This window comes from Oncorhynchus clarkii, chromosome 20 (genome assembly GCF_045791955.1).
Source record: "Oncorhynchus clarkii lewisi isolate Uvic-CL-2024 chromosome 20, UVic_Ocla_1.0, whole genome shotgun sequence".
NCBI lineage: Eukaryota > Metazoa > Chordata > Actinopteri > Salmoniformes > Salmonidae > Oncorhynchus > Oncorhynchus clarkii.
In genome coordinates this window covers 46233972-46251919 of record NC_092166.1, presented here as the reverse complement: position 1 = coordinate 46251919, position 17948 = coordinate 46233972, and the positions used below count along the sequence as shown (strand labels likewise).

General features: G+C 40.9%; 1 protein-coding gene across 1 annotated transcript in view; it reads right to left on the bottom strand.

Annotated features, from left to right (window-relative positions):
• The window catches only part of LOC139376427 (BTB/POZ domain-containing protein KCTD5-like), a 50156-nt gene that overhangs the window by 4367 nt on the left and 27841 nt on the right, over window positions 1–17948 (bottom strand). The window contains exons 2-5 of the mRNA XM_071119016.1: window positions 10914–11022; window positions 10671–10762; window positions 5554–5649; window positions 2717–2842 (exon numbers count right to left, since the gene is read on the bottom strand). Coding sequence (XP_070975117.1) covers window positions 2717–2842; window positions 5554–5649; window positions 10671–10762; window positions 10914–11022 — 423 coding nt within the window. The remainder of the gene's footprint in view (window positions 1–2716; window positions 2843–5553; window positions 5650–10670; window positions 10763–10913; window positions 11023–17948) is intronic.

The following is a 17948-nucleotide window of genomic DNA, read 5'->3' as shown; positions in this document are numbered from 1 at the left end:
AATAAGGTTTGATGAACTTCATGGTGGTTAAGTGATGGACAGTGATGAGCTTGATGCAAATTTTCTAATAAATATTGGAGGGTATTATTTGAATGCTGGTGACATGATCTGTTTGGCTGCCAATTACAAATGATACTGCTCTTATCCATCCCTCATCATATAACCAAGTCCTGTCCACTTTATCAGTTGAACTGTTGTCAAGAGCACATACACCAATTTTTTTATGCAAATTTTAGAAAACTTGCACTAAAATCTGTCACCAATTGGAAAGAAACCTAGCTGACTACTATTACACCTCTTGGACTTGATTCTCAAAAGTTCTAGCCTCCAACACTCTACTCAACAAATTGGATGCAGTCTATCGCAGTGCCATCCGTTTTGTCACCAAAGCCACATACACTACCCACCACTGCGACCTGTACGCTCTCGTTGGTTGGCCCTCGCTTCATCCTCGTCGCTAAACCCACTGGCTACAGGTTATCTACTAGTCTCTGCTAGGTAAAGCCCCGCCTTATCTCAGCTCACTGGTCACCATAGCAGCACCCACTCGTAGCACGCGCTCCAGCAGGTGTATCTCACCTGGGCACCCCCAAAGCCAATTCCCCCTTTGGTCGCCTTTTCTTCCAGTTCTCTGCTGCCAATGACTGGAACGAACTGCAAAAATCACTGAAGCTGGAGACTCATGTCTCCCTCACCAGCTGTCAGAGCATCTCACAGATCACTGCACCTGTACATAGCCCATCTGTAAACAGCCCATCTATCTACCTCATCCCCATTCTGTATTTATTCATCTATCTTGCTCCTTTGCACCCCAGTATCTCTACTTGCACAATCATCTTCTGCACATCTACCATTCCAGTGTTTAATTGCTATATTTTAATTACTTCGCCACCATGGCCTATTTATTGCCTTAACTCCCTTATCTTACCTCATTTGCACACACTGTATATAGACTTTATTTTATTTTTTTCTACTGTATTATTGACTGTATGTTTTGTTTATTCCATGTGAAACTCTGTGTTGGTGTGTGTCGAATTGCTATGCTTCATCTTGGCCAGGTCGCAGTTGCAAATAAGAACTTGTTCTCAACTAGCCTACATGGTTAAATAAAGGTGAAATAAAAACGTAGCAAATATATTTAAAAAAATAAAATATATATATTTTTTTACATTTAAAAATATTTTTTAATCATTTGGACATTGACGGGTCAGAGGGAAGGCTACTTTCACATCTAGTAAGATTAACTTGCAATCGAGCTGATATGCCCTCTCTTAAGCGGTCTCTGTGATTGCTTTGCTCCGTACCAAAGTGACATTTAAATCTGATTTAATCTAAGACTTCTTGGGGGCTTTCACACCAAATTGTTTTGGAGCAATTTCCCCCTTAGTTTGGTTCGTTTGGACTGGTGTGAACACTATCCGGAGTGCACTAAACAATGCACCGTGGTTCATACAAAAATGGCGGTCTTGGTCAGATTCCATTTGCACCATGGTACGGTTGGCTGCAGGTGTGAATGCAGTCCGGACCAAACAGAGGAAAATAACCAGAGGCGTGCAGTAGGCCGATTATTGGTTGTTTGACTGTAAGCTTTTGATGAAATGCAAGCAGAAGCCTATCATAACTTAATATTTCTGAAACATTGTAAGTAGCACTGCATTTATGGGCGCATCTGATGCAGATTAGGGAAGACTGCAAGTGAATCTTACTTGAAGGCTATAGCTCCAATCGAGCCGATATGCCTTCTCTCATTGCCTGCCTGCCCACCTCCCCACCCCCCATTTACCTTGTGCCATTATCTCCCACATGTTGTTGGAAGACCAAAGCGAAAGACATATGACGTTTGGGACACACAAGTTATGCTTCTTGATAGTCAGATGGATTTAACGTTAGAATTTTTCTCCAATAAACAAATTACTTGCATGAACACGTGTTTTTTGGTGGGGCTTTTTAGTTTGTTTGACATTTGGCAATATGAAACCAAACGAACCAAAATGAAAAAAATACAACACAACAAATAATCCAACTGATTCAAACTATAGCTCAAAACTGTGTGTGAAAACACCCTTAAATCACAGCCTATTGCCAACAATTCAATAGAATTACCAAATCTAGGACTAGAAGGAGCCTGATGAAAATAAGTGAGTGAAGCATGCCCTGGAGGACTGGGCACCTGCAGATGGGACTAGTAATTCCCACAGCTAGGCCTGCTAATTTGATCCAAAAGCCCTCAGAGAATGAACTTCCACACTAATAGTCCCAGTAATCCTCAAGCCCATGTTCAAGGTCCTACTAACATGGATATTTGATTTGGGGGGGGGTGTAGTCTGACTGATAGTGTAAAGCTAACAGAACTGTCCTGTTGATTTAGACACCAAATTGTTGAAAGTAAATGTTAACTGCTATGAAAAAGGACTTGGCTTGATTCAATGAAGGCTAATTCAATCGCTAACCTAACTAATTGACCAATATTTTATACTTTTCAGAAAATACAAAATTCGCATTTATCAATTCATTACTCTGTGCAGCAGTCCAAACCCATCTTCTTTAAAATTGACTCCTCTATGAGCGTTTACGTCAGTAAACCAGGGCCATTTATCACTGTCCCATAGAAGCAAGGTTAGTAAATGTGGTACATTTAGACATCCAGAACAAGCCACTATTCAGACAAGCTTGTCATGGAATTCTCACTTGCCTGACTGCCGGTGTTCACACTCACCTTGGCTTTCTCACTGGGCTCACTGTTTGTGCCGTATGATTGGTTGTGCAGCTCCTTGGAGACCACACAAAGGAACTCAGATTGATCTTCGTTTCCGTAGTTATAAGAGGAGCCAATGCTGACCAGCTGGGGGGGGTGAGAGGAGAGAGAGAGAGAGCACCGAAATAATTAGCTTCAGAGACAAAATGAGGACAGAAAGTGGGTTACAGTGAACTTAGATAACAGAAATGTGATGAGTTTGAACAGTAATAAAAAGCATTAGATAATAGGTAGAAAACATGAGCTTGAAACAGTTCAGAACACAATGTGAATTGGCTATAGGCGTCAATAATATACCGTACACCGGGGTATTTGAAATTAGCCACTAGGTGGTTTTCCAATACCGTCAAAACTATTACGTTTATTTATAATAATAAAAGTTCATATTTATAGCTACATTCAAGTAAATACCTGCAGTCAACTTGTGTGATACGTAAGGAGATAAAGATTGCGTTCTTCATTTCACCAGTCACAACTTTTTATTGTGAAGCTTACTGGTAGTCCCCAATCACACGGAGTTTGTTTACAAGCACACCACGACGAGACCAGAGCCTTGTGAGTCACTCACTGCTGTGCAGCCAGGTGATCTAGTTACAGTATGGAATGCACAACTAAAATGTCAGAGTGCACCCATCAGACCAACTCGTCACCTAATTTATTTACTATTAAGTGAGAGTACTGTATTTATACCTAGAATATCATTTTTCAACAGGAAACGTTCACAAATAGCTGGAGTGGGTCTTTAAAGGGTTAACTTTTTAAGGACAAATAAAACAACTTAGGCAGGGACAACAGATTGTTAAACAAACATGCAGACGGTGGTGATGTCATGCAAATCAACGCGGAGTACTTCGGCCTACAAAATACATATGACAATGTCAGACAAACACCTGTTCCTCCTCTTAGTCGAATGCGTTTAACTTGTGTTCAGTCAGTCAGTATGTGTACAGTACAGTGTACTCTGTGGGTGTGCATGTCTCGACATGCCCGGCCTCATTAGCCACTTCTGCAGGAGCCGTGTTGTTCCCAAGAGATGTCTCACACAGGAGGCAAGAGTATTACGCTACTCTATATTGATGCTAAATGTTATAGCTACCAGCTACTGTACCAAGTACAACCAGTGTCAGTTCTCACCCATCGCGATACCCATTCAAGTCCAACGATATGGTCAAAACGTCAACTGAACTTGCAGATCACTTGTTTTCTGAGGTAACTCTGAATAAGCATTCATACACCACACCCCGCTGCACCACTCGGCAGCCAAAGGCACTGCATCTCAGTACTAGAGGCGTCATTACAGATCCTGGTTCGACTATTGCAACTGGCCGTGATTGGGAGTCTCATAGGGCGGCACACAATTGGCCCAGCGTCGTTCGGGTTTGCTCGGGGTAGGCCGTCATTGTAAATAATCCTTTGTTCTTAACCGACTTGCCTAGTTAAAAAAATAAAAAAGTACATTAAAATGTTTAAAAAACGTGATTCAAGAACCTTTCTCAACCAATCTAGCATGGATGATCCGTGGACATAGCAAGAGTATTTAGAAACCTGAAGGCAGCCCAGGATCAGGTTCAGTAGCACAAATTGAAGAAAAATATCAGAAAAAGGTGTGAAACTGGGCAGTACTCTCTGAACTTCTCCAATAAAAAAACATCTACATTTTCTGTTGGAAAACGTGCCCTAATGAACAACCCAGGACTGAGTGGCTCTGAATGAGGAGTAATTGGTTACATATCCCCAGACGACTAGGCTCACTGCTGCTGAGCCTTAAGCTTAGGTCAAGTATGTGTTTTAAGGTGTTTCCTGTCTGACCCTTGTAAGACTATTAGTGACATTCCAGCTGTCTGGGAGATCCAGTGATCCTCTCCCCACAGGGACAGTGGGGCCAGGGGAGACTCAATACTCTTGGGATCTGCAATGCAGCAGAAATGTTTTGATGAATTTACCACAGGTGGACTCCAATCAAGTTGTAGAAACATCAAGGATGATCAATGGAAATAGGATTCGCCTGAGCTCAATTTCAAGTCTCATAGCAAAGTGTTTGAATACTAAGGTAAGGTATGTCCATTTTTTATGAATAAAAAAACATTTTGCTTTGTCATTATGGGGTATTGTGTGTAGATTGAGGATTTATTATTCATTTATTTTTACTTAATCCATTTTAGAATACGGCTATAACGTAACAAAATGTGGACAACAATCAAGGGGTCTGAATACTTTGAATGCACTGTATGTTAAAGATTAAACATGGTCCCAAAAATGTCCTCTTAAGACAATACATCGTCAAGAAAAACATGTAAATAACAAGGAGTATTACCAGAAAACTGACAACATAGTCAAACAGACACAAAGGGTGCAGTGTTCATTTGGGTCTTGGTTGGACAAACAGTACACATCTTAAAATCAACTCAAAATGGCCACCTTGTGTACATAAAGCTGGGATACACAGAGGCCAAAAGGGTTATGAATGGGTACATAGGAGACATGCATTCACCAGCCCAAGGACAGAACATTGTGGGACACACCTTTCCACTGTGGTTTGGGAAAGTAGACTCCTCCCCTTTCACAATTCAGCAGAAACTGACTTCTGGGCCCACCCATAACCTATACTGACAAGCTGCAACAACCAATCAGATCAGAGGGATGCCCAGATTACATATAAGACACTGAGAAAAAAAAAAAAAAAAAAAAGACTTTCAAATTAATGGATTGTATTGGTTTGGGTGATATGAAGATTACGGGGGGTGAGGGAAGTACAGATAAAATAAAATGTTTCTACTTGTGGTGGGAGTCAGCTTTACCTGCTCAAACTTCCAGCCGTCTGACATTGTGGACACCATCTGGGTGAGCTCCTCCTCTTGGCACTGCAGCACCCGGTACACATGCTTCACTGGAGCCTGGGGAGAGAGTGAGAGCTTTACCCGACCCATATGCATTGGGTGTATAACCCATTAGGACGTCCACTCACGTTGCTCAAAATGACAAAATAAACATTTCGATAATGCATCGAAACAGAACATGCAACTTAAGTAACGAAGCAGCCAATAAAAAGCCAACATGCACCTCGACACTGGTGCCCCCGCACGCACATTGACTCTGACCGGGTATCCCCTGCTATTGTTATTTACTGCTGCTCTTTAATTATTTGTTATTCTTATCGCTTACTCTTTTTTTTTCTTTTTATTCGGTGCATGTGACAAATAACATTTGATTTTGATTTGAAAACACCATTCTAAACAGGCAACTGGATATCGGTTCCATATGCAACAACTAGGATGGGTTGCTAATATGACTAGGATTGTGCCTTTGACTTCTGGACAATGAAATAAAGTTGATATGAAAACCAATAGAACAGGATATAAATGGCATAGCGGTGAGTCCATTAGGGAAGTAAAGGTACATCTGTCTACACAGAAATAGAATCATTCAAAATACTGAAACAGAAAGCATGACTGCCACAAAAAAAATTGCTGTGGATTGTTTCAAATCACAATAGACCTAGCTGATTATTCAGTTGCAGCTGTCAGTGAAAAGCATCTAAGATGGGTCTTGATTCTAATTTAAAGTGTTGAGAGAAAAAGGGGAGGGGAGTGTGGCGAAGATATAGACAAGTCTCTCTCCAGAATGGGTCAGCTGTCTCCCACCAATTCTTGCACATTCATTGGGCGACTCGTATACCCTTGGATGATTTGCCATTTTTGGAGTGGAAACATTATTTGCAGAGTTCACAACCTGCTACACTTGTGAGAGAAACAAGTTTTGGTTTAGTTCATAACCATTTACCAGATTTGTCTTTTGTTTGGAGTGCTTCATGTGAGCAATGAGAATGTCTGCTTTCTATGTCCTGATAATGTTGAGGGAGCCTGCGTGCCTGAGCACGCATAGAAGTGCCTGGCCTGCTACGCGGAAATGTAGGAAAGTGTCCATTGCGAACGATATACAAAAAATATATAGTTCCTGGGCCTCCCAAGTGCCACAGCGGTCTAAGGCACTGCATCGCAGTGCTAGATTCGTTACTACAGCCCCGGGTTCATTCCCAGGCGGTGCCACAACCGGCAGTGGCTGGGAGTCCCATAGGACGGCACACAATTGGCCCAGCGTCGTCCGGGTTAAGGGAGGGTTTGGCCGGGGGTGCTTTACTTGGCTCATCGCTCCCTAGCAACTCCTTGTGATGGGCCGGGTGCCTGCAGGCTGAACAGTGTTTCCTCCGACACATTGGTGCGTCTGGCTTTCGGGTTAAGCTGGTGGCTGTTAAGGAGTGTGGTTAGGCGGACGCATGACTCCAACTTCGCCTCTCCTGAGCCCGTTGGGGAGTTGCAGCGATCAGACAAGATGGAGAAAAAGGGTGGTAAAATACAATACACACAGTCAAAAGTCTGGACACCTACTCATTAAAAGGTTTCAATTTATTTCCACTATTTTCTACAATGTATAATAATAGTGAAGACATCAACACTATGAAATAACACATATGGAATCATGTACTAAGCAAAACAAGTGCTCTTCAAAGTAACCACCCTTTGCCTTGACAGCTTTGCACACTCTTGGCACTCTCAACCAGCTTCACCTGGAATGCTTTTCCAACGGTCTTGAAGGAGTTCCAACATATGTAAAGCACTTGTTGGCTACATTTCCTTCACTCTGCAGTCCAACTCATCCCAAACCATCTCAATTGGTTTGAGATTAGGTGATTGTGGAGGCCAGGTCATCTGATGCAGCACTCCATCACTCTTCTTGGTCAAATAGCCCGTACACAGCCTGGAGGTGTGTTGGCTCAATGTCCTTTTAGAAATAATTGATTGTCCCACTAAGCGCAAACCAGATGGGATGGCGTATCGCTGCAGAATGCTGTGATAGCGATGCTGGTTAAGTGTGCCTTGAATTCTAAACAAATCCCTGGCAGGGTCACTAGCAAAGCACCGCCACACCTCCTCCTCCATGCTTCACGGTGGGAACCACACGTGGAGATAATCCGATCACCTACTCTGCGTTACAGACACGGCGGTTGGAACCAAAAATCTCAAATTTGGACTCATCAGACCAAAAGGACAGATTTCCACCGGTCTAATGTCCATTGCTCATGTTTCTTGGCCCAAGCAAGTTTCCTCTTCTTATTAGTGTCCACAAATTGACTTTTAACAAGGCACACCTAATTGAAGTTAGGTTAATGGAAATGCATTTTAGGTGACTAAATCATGAAGCTGGTTGAGAGAATGACAAGTGTGCAATGCTGTCATCAAGGCAAAGGATGTCTACTTTGAAGAATCTAAAATATATTTTGATTTGTTTAACACCTTATTGGTGACTGCATGATTCCATGTGTATTTCATAGTTTTGATGTCTTCACTACTATTCTTCAATGTAGAAAATAGTAAAAATAAAGAAAAACCCTTGAATGAGTAGGCCTGTCCAAACTTTTGACTGGCACACACACACTTGAAGTTGGCAGTTGGAGTCATTAAAACTTGTTTTTCAACTACTACAAATTTCTTGTTAATAACAAACTATCATTTTGGCAAGTCGGTTAGGACATCTACTTTGTGCATGACACAAGTAATTTTTTTTTTTTTTATCTCAAAAAGAAATCAGCCAAAACTGCAGAAATAAAATTGTAGACCTCCACAAGTCTGGTTCATCCATGGGAGCAATTTCCAAATGCCTGAAGGCACCACGTTCATCTGTACAAACAATAGTACGCAAGTATAAACACCATGGGACCACGCAGCCATCATACCCCTCAGGAAGGAGATGTGTTCTGTCTCCTAGAGATGAACGCACTTGTGCGAAAAGTGCAAATCAATCCCAAAAATAGAACTGTTTGGCCATAATGACCATCGTTATGTTTGGAGGAAAAAGGGGGAGGCTTGCAAGCCGAAGAACAGTATCCCAACCGTGAAGCACACAGGTGGCAGCATCATGTTGTGGGGGTGCTTTGCTGCAGGAGGGACTGGTGCACTTCACAAAATAGATGGCATCATGCGGTAGGAAAATGATGTGAATATATTGAAGCAACATCAAGACATCAGTCAGGAAGTGAAAGCTTGGTCGCAAATGGGTCTCCCAAATGGACAATGACCACAAAGCATACTTCCAAAGTTGTGGCAAAATGGCTTAAGGACAACAAAGTCAAGGTATTGGAGTGGCCATCACAAATCCCCGACCTCAATCCCATAGAAAATGTGTGGGCAGAACTGAAACAGCGTGTGCGAGCAAGGAGGCCTACAAACCTGACTCGGTTACACCAACTCTGTCAGGAGGAATGGGCCAAAATTCACCCAACTTATTGTGGGAAGCTTGTGGAAGGTTACCCGAAACCTTTGACCCAAATTAAACAATTTAAAGGCAATGCTACCAAATACTAATTGAGCGTATGTAAACTTCTGACCCACTGGGAATGTGGTGAAAGAAATAAAAGCTGAAATAAAATCACTCCTATTATTTTGACATTTCACATTCTTAAAATGAAGCGGTGATCCTAACTGACCTAAAACAAGGAATTTTCACTAGGGTTAAATGACAGGAATTGTGAAAAATAAGTTTAAATGTATTTGGCTAAGGTGTATGTAAACTTCCGACTTCAACTGTATATGTCTTTATTTTAGTTTGAAAAATCTGTCCAACAATCTCCCCCTTGATAATCACCCCCTTGATAATCACCAGTCCTCAGTGTGAAAGAGCAATGATAGTTATAGGCCTACTGCTGCATTGGCCTACAGTCTGAGTTCCATGCGCTCATTTCTTTAGCCACCAATGGATCAGTGTATCAATGTTAAATGAGCTTTTTGTAATTTTAATTCTAATTTCTATGATAAACTACATGACAATGAATTTGCGAAACGAAAACGTTATTATTGAAATGAAACTGTTCCACGAAAATGCGCACATGAAAATCATAACTTGCACGCATAACAATAGGATAAATTGTAAGCTTCCCCAAACTTGAAACTCATGAGCCGCCTATGAAGTTTTTGCCTATAGGCTACTTTGACGGGAGGTAAGACATGACTCATATGAAATAAAACATTCAGGTCTAAGTATTTTTCAAAACGCACACTGCCTCCAACTCACATTGTAAAGTGGTGGGTGACACACTGGTAGGCTGCTTCCTGCAATTGAATGGGAGGCGCGCTTCAATTACCAGTTGAGAATTAAAAACAGTAGCTCTTCTTTATCACGCACCAAAACGTTTAACACACGATTTCATTTAAAAATTGTTGCGCAATGAATGTGCTTATAAAAGCACACGTTTTACTCCAGCAGCAACCAGCTGAGGCACTGCACGAGAAATCCTGCTCAAAATAGGCTCAGTATGCTGTGCGGGTGTGACAGTTGTGTTGGATAAATAAGGTACACACGAAAATACACAGGCCAAATTAATTCAACTAATGATGCAAATTAACCTATAAACCAATAAGCATGATGGTAAAATGTATTTCCATCGACTGGTATTGCCATCAATTAATAAAAAGCATTATTTAGCAATGGGATTTATTTTCTCCCGGCCCTTTTGGCCAACAGTTTTATTTATCTGCTTTTTTTTGTTGCTAGCAATTGAAAGTCAACGGAAAGTCAACAGACAGACATGTGCACAGAGACAGAGGCACAGACACAGGCACACAGACAGAGAGATACTGAAGCATGGGATGGAGCAGGTGCATTTACTCTAACAGTGGACTCAGCCAAGGCCAGGAACCCCCAAAGTGATAAAAATCACAAGATGGCGCCGAAAGATAGGAGCTAGAAGCAGAACTGCCCTAAGCAACTTTGCAAGATTTTGTTTTTTTGTGCACAAGCATTTCACTACACCCGCAAAACATTTGCTAAACATGTGTATGTGACAAATAAAATTGATACGGGTTTAAAATAAATTAATATAAAATCAATAGAGCACAATGTGTCAATTGAGAAGTTCACCTACCTGTAATGTTTTGCAGTCACGTTCCCTGATCTTGTCCTTGAGGAGCTTTATTAATGATGTGATATTGTAGAATTCGGCTTCCTCCAAGACACCTTCAAAAACACACATTTAGAATCTATCCTGGCAAGAATGATCAACATACTGAATGGACTGCTACAGAGAATACTTGAAAGCTGACATTGGAAACCAACTGCTTCACTGTGCACCTTGGCAGTAATATGCATATCACATGCCCAGTCTTACCTTCCTCAGCCAGGTCCCTGTTGAGCACCAGCTTGCCATGCCTCAGGTAGTTCAGCACCGGCCCAAAGTATGTGGGGTCTCGGTCTATAAGATACGCACCAGTGTCATCCTGAAAATGGAACAGAAAGAAAATAAATTTAGTCAAGACTCACAATTCACCGTTGTTGGACAATGAAGACCAAGTTGAGTAAAGAAAGGAAATCCACTGGCCAGCTGTTAATAGAATACATAAAACCACACCAAGTATATCAGGAAACAGAAGCCCTAACATCAGCCCATATAAATGAAGAAAGCGCCTGGGATCATAATCCCTGCATGGGTTGAACTTGTCACAAACGCTGTGGCCTTCCAGTCGATTCTAGCCTATATTCCCACAAGGACTTGGGGTTTGAGCCTCATGCGCTCAAACAGCGAGCAATCCCATATTCCTGTAAGTACTGTGATTAGAACAGCATTATCTCCTTGGGGAATAGGAGGTTAAAACAATTAGAGCAGAACAGAATGAGATTTGGAACAGGAGGCCGAATCCAGAGGGGACCAAGAGGAAAACACTACTGCACCCTCTTCAATGCAAAACAATTACGACTGCAGAGTGCAACACAATCTTACATACTGTAGGCCTACAAGACGTAACAAATTACACAACCACCCTCTTCGTTCCATTAAAACACAGAAGTCATTGAGACAGTTTGTCAGCAATCTGCAAGTAACACCTGTCCCCTGAGAAGAGAATAAAAAGATCATTCAAGTAAGGATTAAATGGAAATGGTGTGTGGATGTCATTTACAAAAACAAACTTGGTGGGTGGGGGGGGTGAAACACAAAACAAATGTTGTGCAAATCCACTTAATACAACAGGATGTGTGAGTTTGCATGAAGTTGAGTATTTGACTTCAGGAGTGATCTAGACAAATTGTCTGAGACACTAGAACACACACTTCATTTTCATACTTTCCAGGCCTTGGTCACAGCCTAACAAACCTAGGCAAACTCCAACTGACACACATGCATCTATTCACAGCTACCTTCACCAGATAGACGGTCACCAAATGTTGTGAAACCCAATTAGTCTTTCCTATAATGAGAAACTGTCTCAAAGCATTCTCTATAGTGCTGAACCGGAACCTTTTTGACTGACTGGCCTCCTTTCCATGGCAAAAATACCCCAGTGGAGCCCATGGGTTATGAACTAGCCTAAATGCTCAGAGTCAGTTTCTTACTCTTCTGCAGACACTAAAGTTTAACCACAGGTACACTACCGTTCAAAAGTTAGGTGTCACTTAGAAATGTCCTCATTTTTTAAAGCAATAAAACTGGCCTTCTTAAGACTAGCCTTCACTTCTCAGAAGAAAAGACTGCTGAGTTTCAGAAGAAAGTGCTTAGTTTCTGGCCATTTTGAGCCTGTAATCGAACCTGCTGATGCTCCAGACACTCAACTAGTCTAAAGGCCAGTTTTATTGCTTCTTTAATCAGCACAACAGTGTTCAGATGTGCTAACATAATTGCAAAAGGGTTTTCTAATGATCAATTAGCCTTTTTAAAATGATAAACTTGGATTAGCTAACACAACGTGCCATTGGAACACAGGAGTGATGGTTGCTGATAATGGGCCTCTGTAGATATTCCATAAATCAGCTGTTTCCAGCTACAATAGTCATTTACAACATTAACAATGTCTACACTGCATTTCTGATCCATTTGATGTTATTTTAAAATGGACAAGAATTGTAGTGTTGTTTTCCTTAAGTTAAAAATGGGGACTTTTCTAAAATGACCAAACTTATTAATGGTAGTGTATATGTGGAGAGTACAGGAGAACAGAAATAGGTCAGTTAAGACTTCCATCTTCTGGTGTAGAGGCACCTCCACAACACTTACTGACTTAAGTGCTGAGCCAGGTCCATAGTGAATACCTCTATTGCCATGTTTGTACTTCGTCAACGTTCAACAATGAGGGGCCATATAAAGTTTCAGTACAGACATGCCACCTAGATGTAGAAGCATGCTTCAGTGATGCCATATCTGTACATTGTCTCTTGTCGGTGTGTCAGCTCTAAGCTGCACATCTGCAAATGAGGTGAGCTCCACAGTCCTCTTTCTGTATGTCTAATCCTTTGCCGGGGCCCCCTTGAGTTGGTTCATTTGGGCTGGGATCTCTGGGTGCTCATGGCCCTGTGGTTGAGTCCCCACTTGAAGTAACCTTGTTTTTGGGAGAGTGGTGATGAGAGGAGCAGTGGCTCGTGATTGATGTGGACCAACACACAAAGGGCACAGTGTTTTAATGAAAAACAAGAACCTCCCTCTGGGGGAGCACCGGTCAACAAAACACAGGGAAGTGGACGAAAGGACAAGGGAGAAAACCATAGGGAAATCGAGAGAGGGAGTAACAGCGTAGACAAGTAGTGATATAGAATGGGATAGGAGAGTAAGAAAGGGGGAAAAAATTGAATCAGCTAAATTAAGTGATCACAAGTGGAGGTTGTTGTAAGACTAAGATGCTGATGGGGAGCATCTAAGAATGTTCGCAAGTGATACCATAAAAGTCACTTATGATATTTGAATGAGCTCAGGTGGAAGACACACAAGGATATTCAAATAAAGACTGACAAGTCTAATGAATAATGCAACATGCCATTGTGGGAGAAACTTAAAACTCCCATCAAACCTTCTTGAAGGACAGAAAACATCATTAATTTATGCCCAGTCCATTTGAGGTCCCCAATGGCTGCACTGTCATCTAAGGCCAGATATAAAGCTAGAACCACAGGGATAGCTAGGTAAAGACTAGGTAAAGCCTACAGCAGCTAGATCAGCAAAGTGAACATACTGTGGTTGTAACAATATGCGCTGAGAGTCGGGAAGCAAGTGTTTTAATAAAATAAACAATCCAAAGCAAGAAACACGGACGCACAGACAGGAAACTGAAACAATAATGCCTGGGGAAGAAACCAAAGGGAGTGACATATATAGAGACGGTAATCAAGGAGGTGATGGAGTCCAGGTGAGTCTGATGACGCGCAGCTGCGCGTAACGATGGTGACAGGTGTGCGCCATAACGAGCAGCCTGGTGACCTAGAGGCCGCACACATGACAGTGGTGAATATAAAATCGACAGTGGATGGAAAATGCCAAACCCTACACCGAAGATGGAAAAATTGCTCTTAGTTCATGAGCAAGATATTGGCAGCAAGATATACGGTCTGTTGCCAGATACATTAGCTGGGGCTGTGGCAGTTATGAAATTTGTCAGCCAGTTATTGTTATGAAAAAGACTGCCAGTCTCACAGTAAGTGACCGTTAATTAACAAACACATTTAGAATCTTCAGGCCTCCACACATACAAGCCTCTGATGCGTGCCTTTGAAACATCTACATTTTATTTTTTTATGAATACATTTGATTTAATATATTGTACACTATCACAGTAAATCCATTAGTCATGTCTAAAGAAACATTGAAATGAAGAACATTTCAGAAGAACAGAATGAGCTGGCCTATGTTATAGGCTTGTTAATTTAGCTGACAAGATATGCCATTTGTCCCTTGACATTTTATAGTAGGTAGAATTGAACTTGTCAGCTTGAATAAAAGGATATTTTTCCCCATTAGGCCTACTGTGCAAGTGAGCATATTAAGTAGCTATTTTGAGCTTATAAATTGACATTAAAACAATAATAAAAATCGATAACTGGTCCTATATGCTAGTTTTAGGAGTTATTTGGCAACTTTAGATGTGACGATACAAATCTCGTCTTAACAAATATCCAAACATGAGCAGCATGGTGCGACTACAGGCTATTGATTAGAGAAAGTAGAGAGAAAAAAGCTTGGGCTCTGTTCCTTGCCTCAGGCTGCACTCTCATCAGTGATCATATTTTCACCCATCATACTATTATTTTTCCTGAATATGTACTATTTGTTAAGATTTAGAATGGACTATTATCAAATGGGCAGGAACAGAGGCGGGGGATATACATGACAGCTGTATGCACAGATGTCTGGAGGCCATGCGTTCCCAGCCGGTCCGTTTTTTAGGCTACTTCGGGTTTATAGCAGAGCATGTGCTTAATGAGCAGCTGAGAAATAAATATGACACTTATTTCTCACCACATATCAACCACTGTTTGAGATGCATGCTCTTGCTGCCAGACACGTGATACTCCGCCCAAACTCTGAACGCCATGGGCTCTCCAACCTTGTTCCTGCAGCTACCCCGTGCTTAAATTTGGGAACCAAGTGAAATCTGTTCGGGAACATCGATAGTAAACATGTATTCGCAACTAAACATATTTCACTAAACTGTTGACAGCCTTTCTGCGTGCTCGAGAAAGTTCTAAAAGAGAGATGGAAACGCAAGGTGTGGAAATATTTTGTATAACTGAAGGTAATGTATCACCCAATTAATTATGAAAATATAAATCCTCTTATTATGCTATTCAAAATTTGAAAAAAATCACTAAATGTAGGCTAATTGTAAGCCTCCCTGCAAAACAACCAACAGCATTGCCCAGGCTATACGTTCTCTCCCAGACTCATGGATATACATTTTGGAGCGTAGCATAAGGTAACCAGTCCATCCAGTATGCATAATAAAGTCCACGCTCAAAGGCGATTGCTCAAATTTAAATTAATGTTGGAGTAAAGGCTTGTTCAATTATGTACTAAAATACATCTTAAAATCAGTTTTGTTTTAGGTTTTTCTTGCCATGGGTAATAATTACAGTTTTTATTTTTTCCCCCACAGGTTTGGGCTAATATGTCTACACATAAGACCTATGGGTCTTAGAGGGACAAGAGCCCTGAGTACCAGACCATTAGGACCTTATGGTAGTTGGGTACTACCAACGCATGTCCAGAGTAGAGGTCGACCAATTAAATCGGAATGACTGATTAATTAGGGCTGATTTCAAGTTATAACAATCGGTAATCAGCATTTTTGGACACCGATCATGGTCGATTAACATTGCACTCCGAGGACACTGCATGGCAGGATGGCTACCTGTTATGCGAGTGCAGCAAGGAGCCAAGGTAAGGTGCTAGCTAGCATTAAACGTATCTTATTAAAAAAAAACTATCAATCTTAACATAATCACTAAGCATGGTTGATGATATTACTAGTTTATCTAGCTTGTCCTGCGTTGCGTATAAATCGATGCAGTGCCTGTTAATTTATCATTGAATCACAGCCTACTTCGCCAAACAGGTGATTTAAAAAGCGCATTCGCGAAAAAAGCACCGTCGTTGCACCAATGTGTACCTAACCATAAACATCAATGCCTTTCTTAAAATCAATACAAAAGTATATATTGTTAAACCTGCATATTTAGTTAATATTGTCTGCTAACATGAATTTCTTTTAACTAGGGAAATTGTGTCACTTCTCTTGCATTCTGGGCAACAGAGTCAGGGTCTATGCAGCAGTTTGGGCCGCCTGGTTCGTTGCGACCTGTATGAAGACCATTTCTTCATAACAATTACAGCCAACTCACCAAACGAGGGATGATTTAACAAAAGCGCATTTGCGAAAAAAGCACAATCGTTGCACGAATGTACGTAACCATAAACCTCAATGTCTTTCTTAAAATCAATACAGAGGTATTTTTTTTTACCTGCATATTTAGTTAAGAAATTCATGTTAGCAGGCAATATTAAACTAGGGAAATTGTGTCACTTCTCTTGCGTTCATTGCACGCAGAGTCAGGGTATATGCAACATTTTGGGCAGCCTGGCTCGTTGAGAACTAATTTGCCAGAATTTTACATAATTATGACATAACATTAAAGGTTGTGCAATGTAACAACAATATTTAGACTTAAGGATGCCACCCGTTAGATAAAATACAGAACGGTTCCGTATTTCACTGAAAGAATAAACGTTTTGTTTTTGAAATTATATGGTCAAATCCGGAAACTATTAATGACCTAAGGCTCGTATTTCTGTGTGTTATTATAATTAAGTCTATGATTTGATAGAGCAGTCTGACTGAGAAGTGGTAGGCAGCAGCAGGCTCGTAAGCATTCAAACAGCACTTTCCTGCGTTTGCCAGCAGCTCTTCGCAATGCTTCAAGCATTGCGCTGTTTATGACTTCAAGCCTATCAACTCCCGAGATTAGGCTGGTAATACTATAGTGCCTATAAGAACAGCCAATAGTCAAAAGGTATACGAAATAAAAAAAGTTGTATAGAGAGAAATAATTCTAGAATAACTACAACCTAAAACTTCTTACCCGGGAATATTGAAGACTCATGTTGAAAGGAACCACCAACTTTCACATGTTCTCATGTTCTGAGCAAGGAACTTAAACGTTAGCTTTTTTACATGGCAAAAATTGTACTTTTACTTTAAAAAAATTGCATTATTTAAACCAAATTGAACATGTTTAATTATTTATTTGGAGACTAAATTAATTTTACTGATGTTTTATATTAAGTTAAAATAAGTGTTCATTGTTCATTCAGTATTGTTGTAATTGTCATTAATATACACACACATATATATATAAATAAAAATAGTCTGATTAATCGGTATTGCTTTTTTTTTGGTCCTCCAATAATGGGTATCGGTGTTGAAAAATCATAATCGGTCGACCTCTAGTCCGGAGTCCATAAAAGCAGATTAGTGGCTCAGTCAAGTGGAATTTTACTGCGGTCATGACTCACGACTGCCGGTGTGGCGGTAATATAGTCACCGCAACAGGCCTACCCATAGAACTATACGGCCAAGCACTGACAAAGTCTCTTCAACAACTGTTGGACCAACTTCCATTGCATCATAGAGTGGATGAACTATATTGAACAAAAATATAAAAACGCAACATGTAAAAGTGTTGGTCCCATGTTTCATGAGCTAAAATAAAAAGATCCCAGAAATGTTCCATAAGCACATGAAGCTTATTTCTCTAAAATGTTGTGCACAAACTCGTTTACATCCCTGATAGTGAGCATTTCTCCTTTCCCAGATAATCCATCCACCTGACAGGTGTATAATAATCAAGAAGCTGATTAAACAACAGGATCATTACACAGGGGCACCTT